Source organism: Plectropomus leopardus, chromosome 13 (assembly GCF_026936395.1).
Source record: "Plectropomus leopardus strain MGB_pleo_1.0 chromosome 13, ASM2693639v1, whole genome shotgun sequence".
NCBI classification, from domain to species: Eukaryota; Metazoa; Chordata; class Actinopteri; order Perciformes; family Serranidae; genus Plectropomus; species Plectropomus leopardus.
In genome coordinates, this window is record NC_142188.1 from 19,687,805 (window position 1) to 19,700,224 (window position 12,420).

The 12,420-nt window shown below is 38.2% G+C and overlaps 1 protein-coding gene across 6 annotated transcripts in view; it reads right to left on the reverse strand.

Annotated features, from left to right (window-relative positions):
* dst (dystonin) overlaps window positions 1–12,420 on the reverse strand; it is a 129,205-nt gene that overhangs the window by 1,135 nt on the left and 115,650 nt on the right. For 3 of the 6 annotated variants that reach the window (XM_088086183.1, XM_088086186.1, XM_088086185.1), the window contains 14 exons: window positions 12,179–12,322; window positions 11,786–11,974; window positions 10,726–10,855; window positions 10,373–10,536; window positions 10,107–10,269; window positions 9,864–10,018; window positions 9,697–9,771; window positions 9,469–9,486; window positions 7,589–7,705; window positions 5,459–5,576; window positions 3,686–3,799; window positions 1,700–1,890; window positions 1,370–1,480; window positions 649–775 (listed from right to left, as the gene is read on the reverse strand). In XM_088086183.1, the coding sequence (XP_087942309.1) occupies window positions 649–775; window positions 1,370–1,480; window positions 1,700–1,890; window positions 3,686–3,799; window positions 5,459–5,576; window positions 7,589–7,705; window positions 9,469–9,486; window positions 9,697–9,771; window positions 9,864–10,018; window positions 10,107–10,269; window positions 10,373–10,536; window positions 10,726–10,855; window positions 11,786–11,974; window positions 12,179–12,322 (1,816 nt within the window). The remainder of the gene's footprint in view (window positions 1–648; window positions 776–1,369; window positions 1,481–1,699; window positions 1,891–3,685; window positions 3,800–5,458; window positions 5,577–7,588; window positions 7,706–9,468; window positions 9,487–9,696; window positions 9,772–9,863; window positions 10,019–10,106; window positions 10,270–10,372; window positions 10,537–10,725; window positions 10,856–11,785; window positions 11,975–12,178; window positions 12,323–12,420) is intronic. The other 3 variants (XM_088086188.1, XM_088086187.1, XM_088086189.1) reach the window with 3 other exon arrangements.

Sequence of the window (12,420 nt, forward strand, 5' to 3'; positions counted from 1 at the left end):
CTGAGGTATCATGTGGCGTTTTACTCTTTCAATTGAACCAACTCTAGAAGTTTACCTTCTGAAATAAAAAAATGTAATACTTTTAGCTTACTTTTTTCCATTATTAAAGCTCAGAATAAATACACACCTCAGGATTGCACATTTTCTGCCAAACGCATTTTTTAATACAAGAAAGGGAAAAAAAAACTCCTTACTTTTGCCCTCTGTATGATGTGAAATGCCAGAATTTGCCCAGATTTGATTATTTTGTGACATACAGTCTGTACACATCTTCCCCAGCTTTGTGGCAAATTAAAACTCACGTCATCAGCACAGAAAAATGACACAATAAATTGGACAGAAGCCCAGATGTCTCAAGCAAAATCTAGAAATCACACTGTCTAAATAGCTTGTAACATGCATATTTTCCCCCAACATTCCTTATTTAATAAGATATTTCACAAGAGTAATTTTGAGCAGAAATGCTTTTCTATTTGTTTAATTAATTTTTTACACAGTGGGACTTATAGCATGTCCTTAGAAGCAGCATGTGTTGCATTTTAACTTGCGTGCAATAATTTCCCTCAAAAATGATATTTTTAAGACTGCAATTGTTTGACAACTCCCATCTGGCAATGCTGAGAGTCACTGAAGTCGCTCTCCACTCACCACCTATTGTCTGTGTCCGAGCTTTCAGTACAGCAGCGCTGATCAACGTTCCCTCCTCACCAGACTGAAATCCTTTACCCGACAAGTAACCGGGAAGACGTAATTTGCTGCCTTGAACTGGTGTACTCTGCAAAAGACATAACTTTAATTACTTTCCTTTTCAGTCAATGACAGTTAACTGCACAGTATAAAGAATGTGTTTTAGAAAATGATCCTTATCAACTTAAGTATATCAGTTATACAAGGAAGCACAAAAAGCATTGTTAAGTTAGTTACAAATTTGATTAAAAAAAGCTTTCACATCCTTATCTTTGCAACAACTTGTGAATTTCTTTTAGAAGCAGTTAGTATCTGAATTTAATGTTAAACCAACAATTACACATGCACAGATTACATATAAAGTTATATACTGACATCAAGATGACACAGACATTTTTGTCAAACATGAAAAAGCCATCAGCCCATTAGTAACCAGAGAAGTTAGAGCTTATAGACCCAACTGAAGTCTGCAGAATAAAATTGGAAATCAGCTGAATCAGAAATATATAGTATTAACAAATACACATTTTACAAACTAGGAGCTCTATCAAGTCTTACTGGTAAAATGTGTATTTACATATTTCGTCTCTGTTTCGATAACTGCGCTGTAGATTTCAGTTGGGTCATAAATCTGAAGCGTCCCACATCATGTGCTGTAAATGACCAGACTATATGACGATACCTCTGAGGATGACCCTTGGCTCCCAAAGGAGTCTGATGATTTAAGAGGAGTGGAGGGTTTGCTGTTTGTAAGCCAGGGCTTATCATAATTGCGGGTTATGTGTTGGGGAGTCTGGGGAACAATGGCAAATCAAAAAACACATGGATTCATAAATTAAAAACTACCAGAATCACTAGATGGAAGAAACACAAAAAATTAAACTAGAAGTGATCAAATAATAAAATAAATCAACTAAGGCAGATAGATGAGAGGAAAATCATGGTGGGGAGTGATCAATCAATCAACTGACAGCAGCAGAGCTGGCTCCCACAGCAGAGCCGAGTCTCTCACCTTGGGTGTACTGGTCACTGCTGGGTTTGATGGGACCGCACAGCTCTGACTGGAGGTGGATCTGTTGGGAGAAGCTCCTCTGGACGATGGCCGAGATCTCCGGCCTCGGTAGCGGAAGCTCGCCATCACCTGAGTGGTTCCCTCGGGGAGGATGAACTTCTCTCGCAGCTCCATGTTCGTCCTGCCTTTAGCTGAGAAATGACATTTAAAATGAGCCATATTGCATAAAACAAATGGGATTATTTTTAATGTTTTGTGCTGATGATGATGTGAGTAAACACTTTATTTTCCTCTGTAAGTCCCTTATATCCCAAACATTTGATAGAAATAACCATGTAATTTGGTAATAGTCAGAGGTACTGCTCCATTATACCCCAACGAATATTAAAACCCAGATTCCAAAAAAGTTGGAGAGATGTGTTAATTGCAAATATAAAAAATACAATGATTTGCAGACGTACAATAAGTATTCAACATGTCATTAAACATTTTTCTAATGCAGCTATTCACGTAACATTTAGGCCAGACGTTGGTATGAACTCAAAATAATCACTCAGATAAAGAAATTGCAATATTTCAATCCATAAAGAAACTACTAAGTAACTAAGTACTTAACACGCTAACTGAAATGTATTTAATACTTTGAGAAGCCTTTTTTTTGCAATGCCAGCTTTAAGATGACTCCGTTACGAAGAAACTAATGTCTCAGTGTTCAGATTTGATTCTGGCCCATTTTTACACACAGACAGCATTTAAATCTTGATTTAAACTATTTTAGGTGGCCCCTGCTCTGAATGAGTGTTTATTTACAAAAAAACATGAAAGTTTATCAGTTTGAACATTAAATAGCTTGTCTCTGTACTGCATTCAATTCTATATAGGCCAGAAAGGATCTGCAAATCATTGCATTCTGTTTTAATTTACATTTTACACAGCGTCCCACTTTTTTGGAATCAGGGTTGTACTTTATTGCTCATTTATAATTAGCAAAAAATTCACTATTTCACTAATTTGTTGAATTAATTGGAAATGTAACAACTGAACAATGTATTCCCGATAATAAGTTCCACATTACACAGTTATTTCAACAAAACTGTTGAGTAAAATACTGGGAAATTATTAGGGAATATATCAAATAAAGTGTTATCAATGATGTGATGGTCGGATTTCAAATAAAGCTTAATATTTAAAATGAGTTCAAATAAAAGTTGAGATTCAAATAAACAATGAGAACACAAGACTCATGCTGCTTCACATCTCATCCATACTGCTGCAACAGTAGTGGAATAAACGTTTCATTTTCCAACCAGCAAATCTTCTTTGTTTGCTTAGACTGTTAAACAAATTAAGAAAAAAAATCAAATAAACAAAAGTGAGCCCCCCCAAAAAAACACGCCCGCACCAAAACGGCCCAAAATGAGAAGAATTACACAACCAAAGAAACATAAACCAAACAGACTTTGCACCAGTTGAGTTAAAAACAAACTGGCTTGCATGCAGATTTAATCACTTTAAGCCACACTGTCAAACAAATAGTGCAATAAATTCTGTTTCAGTTTTGTTTTGTGTTATAGAGACGACTTCAGCATTTTCCCCAATGACCATGTTAGTTCAGTTTGATGTTCACAGATAATATATTCATCTGAGCATCTCTTGAGCCTCTCACAGGGTTTTGTTTGATTGATTGTCAAGCAAACCTGAAATCTGCAAAAGAAGCTTGACTGAGAACAACTGCGCACATGCTGAGAGACACAAAAAGAGCTTATTTGGCGCGTCAAGTCCTGAAACAGTGCCTCGGAGAAAGTGACAGCAGGTGATGTGACTCACACAAAACAACAGCATGCATGAAAACCAGCCGGAGCTGAGTGACATGTTGATTGTGAGTGAAACCATCATGAGAAGACCATTCACCGTGAGTGCTCACACACACGCAGGGACAGAAGACCAACACAAGCGGCACACACTCGGATGTGCAGACACACATACCACTGGTGGGTTCATGGAGCAAGGTGAGAAAGTTTGAGATTTGCCAACCTATAGGAGACTGAGTAATTGAAGAGTTTGATTCCGAGCGCAACATTTTGCTCCCGTGGTGATGAACTAGAAGAAATGATATCATGTTCAGCAGGAGGAAGGTTGAGCAGGAAATACATCAATAATTAATACAGAAGACAGCAGAAACAAGCAGAGAACATAAAGCTTTTGCAGTGGACAGAGAAGATGGTTTCATACTGATATGCACACGAAGGTGGTGATCAGTGATTGTACTTTGCAATTTATAGCTTTAAATAACTGTTCCTTTTCTCAATATTCTTTTATCGCTAACAAATGAAATCAGGGATGCACAATATGAATTTTTGGCCGATATCGGATATGCTGATGTATAACAACTCTTGTGGCCAATAACTGATATTGATATAACCAATTTTTTCCGCACCTAATTATAGTGATTATTAAGTTTTAACATCATGTTATTCATACTCTTATAACGACGACCCCCGAGCAGATGGAGGCATAAAATACAATGCTTTTCAGTATATTTAATATCCATTCATTGTGAAAAATAAGAAAAAGTATTTAAATTTTGGGTTGTTGTTTTGTACATGTTCTCTGTCAATCAAAAAAATGTATCGTTTTTTTTTTTATCGTTTGTGATATAAGCAAAAATCAGCATGTTGGTCAACTTTGATGATGTGCTGATATTATCATGCATCCCTAAATTAAATTACAATACATATTCACATTTCTAAAAGGCAATTTGAGTCTTACTGTGTTACTTCACTAAAATGTTCCTGCATTTTCTTACTATGTCATTTTTTTTAGATGGATAGCAAGAACAGTGTGTCTATTCTTTAAAAATGACCATTTGTATATTATTGTGTATTATTTTTTTGCATGCCTCCATGGAAAACAGTAAACATTTTGATTTATTGATTGACTGGGGATCACATTTAACAACAGCAAAATCAGTTCAGAAACTCTCATAACTTGTGCAGTTTAATCCAAATGTCATTTATCAAGTCATACGCTCAGCACATCCCAAACACATGCATTTTTAATAAACTTTGCCATTTAAAACTGGAGTCAAAGTGAAACTTATCTATGCTCTCTTTTCCATAGAAACATGCAAGAAAACTATATTTTTTTTAACCACTGTATCAAAGCATGAGTAATTGATCTATAAATGGTCATTTTGTGGGGGAAGTATTGCTTTAAGGGAAAAGTAAATAACCACTGACATTATTCCTAAATTCCTTTCCATTATTCCTATTCCTAAAAATCAGTACAAAAACAAATGATGACACAGCAGTTACTTCCACTTTAATATAAATTAGAGGATTCGACTCTTAAACTCTCCAAAGCCTTTGATGGATCTGCAACATAGAATATATTAAAAAGTGTTGGCGGTAACGGCTGTAGAGATGTCTGCCTTCTCTCAAATAATGAAGATGGCACTCTGGCTGTGGTGCCCAAAATACAAAAAAAATAAAGTAAACTCAACAACAATGTCTATTTTCAGAAATCATGACCCATCTAGACTCATAAATATTACTAAAGGTAAGAGAGGGTAAGAGGGAAAGTATGTTTTGGGGTTTTGTTTTGTTTTTTGGCAGGTGGGGAGACTATCCCATAGCACCATGTCACCACACACAATAACAGTACAAATATACAAATACACAAGTAGACTTCAGACCAAACTGCATATGTACACTTTTCAGCCCCGCGTTGTGATTTCTTGAGGTGAACTTTTGAACTCACCTCGACATGGGTCGTTTTTCACTAGGAACTCATCCAGAGCCATCCAGCCTCCTCCCACCCGCACCATCACAGTGCTGCGTAAAATCCGTACAAGGCGAAGCTGCTGAGAGTCTCCAAACTACGGTGGGGGGGGGGGGAACAAAGAGTAGACATGTGAAAACACTGACCTCTGTATAAACTCTCTTTCTTACTGCAGACAACAAGCTGTGCAACACTGTAAACCAGACTGGTTTGGACAATCACATTTATCCCAATTCATTTTTTTGTTGATGTGGAATAAATTGATTCAATCAAAATATTTTGTATAAATCAAACCGCAATCAAATATGCTTTGAGTCCACTTTAGTGCTGATTTCCTCTCCATGCTGCACAGATTTACACAAACAGGATTATGACACAAAGACATTTATATTCAGTTTTCATTCTCAAAGACACAAATTACAAAAAGGTCAATCCAACTGGGTTTCTTCTGGTGGTGTGTGCTGGTGTGTTCTTCAAATGTATTGCTCCTTTAAATATTATGAGTCCCTCAATCCTAAATAAGTCCCTCCTATTGACTGCTTTTTTGTTTTTCTCTCATAACAAGGGCTGGGTATTCTTTAAGAAATTATGATAGCAGTACCAATACTAGTATCCTTATATAGATAGATATACTAACGCCGATAGAGTACTTCATTTGATACTTTTTCTTAAAATTTAATTTAGACTTAACAATAAACTTTTTCCTGAGATACACACTTTAAATCGAAGAACATTTCCGTTGTTCGTGAGCAAAAGCACACAAATAGTAATGTTTTCCATATCTTGGTACAAAAACGGTTAACTGCAGGTATCGTTTGAATGGAGATTTTTCGATACCACTTGGCACTGGATTATTTCCGTCAATACCTTAAAGGAATAAAGTACTGATACCCAGCCCTGCTGAAATCACTGTCAATGTCAATCAATATCACTGATCATTTCATCATTCATACAATAATTTAATGTTGAGCCAAATTCATTTATCGTTGGCTCAAAATGATTAGCTCATATTAGCTCTCTGTAAATATTGTATATTGGAATTTGTGTTTTTAATTTTGACCCAACAGGCAACAAAAATTACACATCAAAATGCATAAAAAGAACTCTGGCAACTTGGAAACTGTGCCTTTATCACATGGTTTTTTGTAAAGTTTGGTTAAGTTCAACATTTTAGACAATTAGCTGATATGACACTGTCACAATATAATTATTTGAATTTGATATAGTATATAGTAAGTCAGGCAGTTTATAACTAATTTAATTCAAGCTCCTGTTTTGTTATGTCCAGCTGCACAGTTTATACAGCAGTTAGACAAATACAACGGCTTTACTAACGAAACTGTTACATCAGTAATATCAGTGGACTGTTTTTTTTATTATTATTTGAATGATTTCAGCTAATGTGTGGTTTCATGTTGTAATGTCTGACTTTATTCCGACAGTGTCTGGCTTCAGTTTTGCATTACTGCAGGTTGAGCCTGTGAAAAAAACATTAAGTGAAGGCAGATTATTTTACCACAGGGAGGCGATGTTGTATAATAATCTGTCTTCATCTCACAGTACCACACAGACCGAGCATAACGACACCGAGCATGTTATGGATGCGAATGGTTCAGGCTTTATGAGGTGACAGGAAGTCAGCCAGTTGGATGTGACCATGAGCATTAGCACAAAGACATAATTTACACTGGACAATCACAGCTGCATGCTTTCTGTCAAAAAAACAATTCCACATCATGATCAAGCGGACAAACAGCAATCTCCTGCAATCCAGCACTTTGTTGCACTTTCTACGACTACGACTCAAATGCTCGGGATGCATTGACACTGATGCAGATCCGATGCAGCGGACACACCGAGAACAACATGAGGAATGGTTCGGATCGTTTCTGTCTAATCCACCACAGTGTGACACGCAGACAAACAATGATGACCCTCCACTAGGTGCCTATTATCTTATGATGTCTCTTCAGCTGGTAGGAAAATCTTGTATGATTATTATAAATGATTTAATGCCACTGGTGATTTTAGTGATCAAATACATTAAAAGGTGATGATGATCTGGAGGAAAAAAGAGGCACAAGAAACATCTTAAGAATAACCATTTACCAGAATACAGCTTTCCAAAACTGCAACGTGTAGGTGGGGGGTAAGATTTTGATTTTCCCTGTTTGCTATTGTCTCATCGCCGATTAAGGAGTCATGTAAGCAGTGAACCAGACCAAACTGTCAAAAGAATTATTTCAATTATTACAAACTAGTTAATAAACCAACACTAATGCCCCTATCCCCTCTTACTAACACCTCCCGCTATTAATCCAAACAAGCTTCATGAAGCATGTGGCATATGAACACATATCAGGAATGAATTTTAAAATTGCAACATGCAATCTTTCAAGACATATTAACTCAGCAGGTAAAATAAAAAGCAAAGTATTCATTGTAATCATCAAGGTTGCCCAGCTATGAAAATAAATGAATAAACAGTGTCAGTTACACCAAAGTATGTCAGCCAATGTTGAGGTAGATCATTCCCATGACACTGAAGCGCCAAAGGCAAGCACACAGAAAGCATTATTCTCCAAACTGCCCAGCAGATGAATTTATGCCCGTTGACTAATAAAATATGTGGGCTAAAATGATTTTGGCTTGTAATATTGTATTTTCTGAAACTCAAAAGCAGACATTTAAATATTTACTACATTTAACTTCTAAAATCTATCATTATAAGAAGGCAAGAATCAGATAAAACCTGCAGGCCTGTAATGCATCTTTCATTTGTGATTTTTAAAGGAACAGTGTGTAAGATTTAGTGGCATCCAGCGGGGAGGACTGCAGATTGCAATCAGCTGAAACTTTTCCTGTGCGAGCCAAGTCTGAACTCCTAATGGGATTCCTTCAGTGTTCATTGTTTAAGAAATTTAAACTGGGCGTCAGATTATTCACAGAGGTCTCCTCCTCTCTCCAAAACAAGTGAACCAGGTGATTAAAACCAGTAAAAAACAATAGAACTAAATGAGGCAGTTTCAAGTTACAAATCAGTGTTTCTCCAACGCCGTTTGGCTCGTCACAGACAGGCCACTAGTGCAGCACATGCTAATGAGTGCTCAGCTCTCCTCTCTAATAACTTAAGATCCAGGTGTTCAGGAGGTTGTTATTGGGACCTAAATGATCCGCAGAGGTCTCATCCTCTCCAAAACAAACAGACCCTGTGATTTAATCCAGCAAGAACACTGAATGAAGCACTTTCACATAAAAATAAATTAAAAAATTAAAAAATAATCAGTGTTTCTGCTCCTTGGAAAGGGGCAGCAAACTAAGGAGGCTATCACAGAAATGAGAACGGCTGATCTAGAGCCAGTGTTTCGTTTGCCAACACTGGGCCACTGTAGAAACAGTGCAACATGGTGAACTCTGCAGACGAGGACCTGATATAAACGGCTCATTCAAAGATAATGAAACACTATATTTCTTATTTGCAGGTGATTACACACTGAACAGTTTCTAACACACACCTTACGATGCAATTTAGACACATCATCAGTGATGTCACTCGGGGTCATCGGGTGTTTCACCCTCACCAAGACGTCCTAGCCGGGGTTGATCAGGTCCCACTTTGTGTCTAAATGTCAAAGCAACTTGTGCGGTCCACAAATCGCCTTGATCTACAGCCATCCTGATGCCCGGTATAACATACTTGTTATTTTATATTCCTTTTCTGCCAAAAAATATGCCCCTAAATTGTACACACCAGACCTTTAAATAACATTTTATGACAGACCAAAAACACATCTTAGGCCAATGTTCCTTATGGATTAAATCAGACGGCCATAGATCTTTATTTCTACTTCTGAGTTTCAGTCTGAACATCAGCCAGGAGTCTGGGCAGAGAGTGTTAATTGGAAAGCAAACATGGTAAATGAAAAAGAACAAAAGGCTTGATAAGGCACAGAACAGAAGGAGTGAAAACAGAAGACTTTCATATGTACCTGGTTTCCAAGGTAGAACTGGTGACGTTGAGGAACAATAAAAATATAGAAAGGTTAGAGTTTTTACCATGCACTGGCCTTTATTGACACTTTCTGCAACACTTACCTTTTCAGGGAAACTAAACTGCTATTATTCAAAACATTTTACAGTCATGATATTGCATATATTTGTTAAAACACTTGCTCTGAATAAGAAGTTTGTGTGAGCGTAAAAGGTTAAAATCTTACCCGGTATTTGTTGGCACCTATTTGCTCCACTTGGAATCGTTTTGGACATTTACATTTCGCTACTTGTCGTGTAACCTACAAACAGAGAACATTTTATTGAATCATACTTCCCGAAACATGAGTCTAGATTTAAATTTAGAAATTCTGGGCATGAGAGTTTGTATCACCTCATCTTCTATTTTATCAGCATCCGTTAGAGGTTTGTAAGCGTCCTTGTTGGGATGCAAAGCCGCCACAAACTCATAGTAGTCAATGTAGCCGTCACCGTCTCTGTCAAATATGTCTGCCACAGCGCTCATCTCCAGACGACTGGTGGGGAATTCTATCAGAAAGACATTCAAGTGTTACAAAATGAGCATTTGCTGGCTGGGCTACATGCAGTTCAGAGAGTTTGGATGTTGGACACTTACTGGAGGAGAGGATTCCCTCTATGAACTCCTGCCGGGTCACCTTGCCATCCTGATCTTTGTCAATGCGTCGGAAGAAGTCCATGACACGAGACTTTTTATGGTTCATCCAGCGCATGTAGCGCTTCCGCCACACATCAAAGTCGAAGTTGGCAAATTCCTTCAACTGCACAGAAAAAAAGGGTGATAAGAGCATACATTTGCAGAAAAAAAGTGCTTAAAATAACACGCAGAGCAGCAGGTTGTGTAAAACCTGAGAACTCCATTACCTCCTCCAGTCTGTCCAAGGCGTCGTTGAGTTTCCTCCTTCTGTCCAAAGCCAGCAGCCACACGTGCTGCCACTTAGTGACCAGCAGGTTAACCCGGGGGTTCTTGGTTTCAATGGGAGGCTGTGTTGCTGACGCATACATTGTTTGTGTGGGAGAACGTTTTCCTGTAAATGAAAGAGAAAAACCTTCACAGTGACTGTGCTCTCAACATGTAATCAGGAGGAATAGATTAACAATGACATCATTCCAGGTGTTAAAAACAAGATGAGGATGTCTCATCACCCTGCAGTCACTAAACAGTGGGCCAGATGGCTCAGGTCACGGTGTGTGAGGGGCATTAGTGGGATACATACTTCCAGTTCTTCCTTTTTCGAGCACAGGGATCTGAGACTGGACTGGAGGTTCCACAGCAGCCTTCCTTTTGTGTGTCTTGGTGATTTTGTCAACATCTGGTTGCTTCCTGGTCATTTCCTCCATAAAAGCCTACAGGGAAAAGCAACAAGTGTGCCTCCAGTTTGGGTCATGTGCACTTTGAAATATATTTCAAAGAATACTTCACCTTTCTAATGACCATTTGTATAGAAATAACTCACTCTGTGTTACAATGCATTCATGAAGATTATGTTTTTCACACGTGCCTCTGTGAATAAAGAATCCAAAAACGGGGAAAATTCTTGTCGTATTGAAGTCATAGGAGATCTTGATTAACAACAGCAAAGCTACTTCAAAAGAACGAGTACACACTCTCACACAGGGTTTTCCCAAACAGACAGCCCTTTCTGACAAGCAACTGAACTAAAAGTCAAAACTTACTCAGGAGCTCTTCAAAGTCAGACTCTATTGTCAAAAACAGCCACTTTACATTGCTAAACAAAGGACCTCAGTCAGTTAGTTTGCTTGTGTTACTGTGAGACTTTGGTGTTTTAACGGGTTTGTTCAGATTCAACAAAGTCTCACAATAACACAAACAAACAAACTGCCTGAGGTTGCAGTAGACCAGCAGCCCATGTATTAAGTGAGGTAAAACTACTGTTTTTGTCAATGAAGTTTGGCTTTAATGAGAGCATAAAGAAGTTCCACTATTAGTTCAATTCCTTATCAGAAAGGGCTGTCGTTTTGGGAAGTATTGAGGGTTCCTGCAACTTGATAAATGAGACTTGGATTATTCTGTTCAAGTTGCATGAGGGTTTTTAGAGGGGAGTTATAGTTTTGCTGTTATTAGATGTGATCGGTAATTTATCAAAAATGTTCTGTGTTTTTGGATTCTTCATTCACGAGAAGAAGGTTGCTTCATTAATTCAATGAAACACAGGATGAATAACTGCAATAAAAACAGATATTTAGGAGTGAAGGATTCCTTTAAATGACTGAAAAACTGTACTTGAATTTTTTCTATCTGCAGATTTACTTTACCTGGTGCTCTGCTATGAGGGCTTTGACCTCCTCGAGCTCCTGCGGCAGCTGCTCCTTGTCCTTATCGTTGAGGTTGGTCTCGGCCCACTGCAGCCAGGTCAGCAGGTTCTCCAGCAGCTCCTGAGTGGCTAACAGCTCAGTGAGGGCCGTGGCCAGCCGCTGCTGGTGCTGCCTGGCCCAGGCCTGCACCTGTAACAGTAACATTATTCACATTAGTCACACAGAGACAAAGCAAATCCTTTAGTGTGATGAGGCACACACGTGCCACCACAAAAATGATGAATTTAGCGATTTGTACGAAAAAAGGCCTTTCTTTTTGAGGCAGCCAAACTGTGTAATCGTGCTCTGTCATATGTGTGAGTATGAAAGGCATGTATGCAGCTGTGTACTGACCTCTTCCAGCCGGGCTTTAATGATGGTGTTCCAGTGTTTGATGGTTGTGATGGAGTCTGGATGGCAGATGACCAGAATAGCCTCTCCCATCGTGGTTGCTTTATTTAGAGCCACTCGCTTTTCCTCCAGTTTCTTCATGAACTCCTTAAAAATAGCAAATGGGAATGAGTTTGTATAAGCAACTGGATTCTCCTCAGCAAATATTGAAATGAAGCATAGCTCATGATGATGTTTTAAAATTG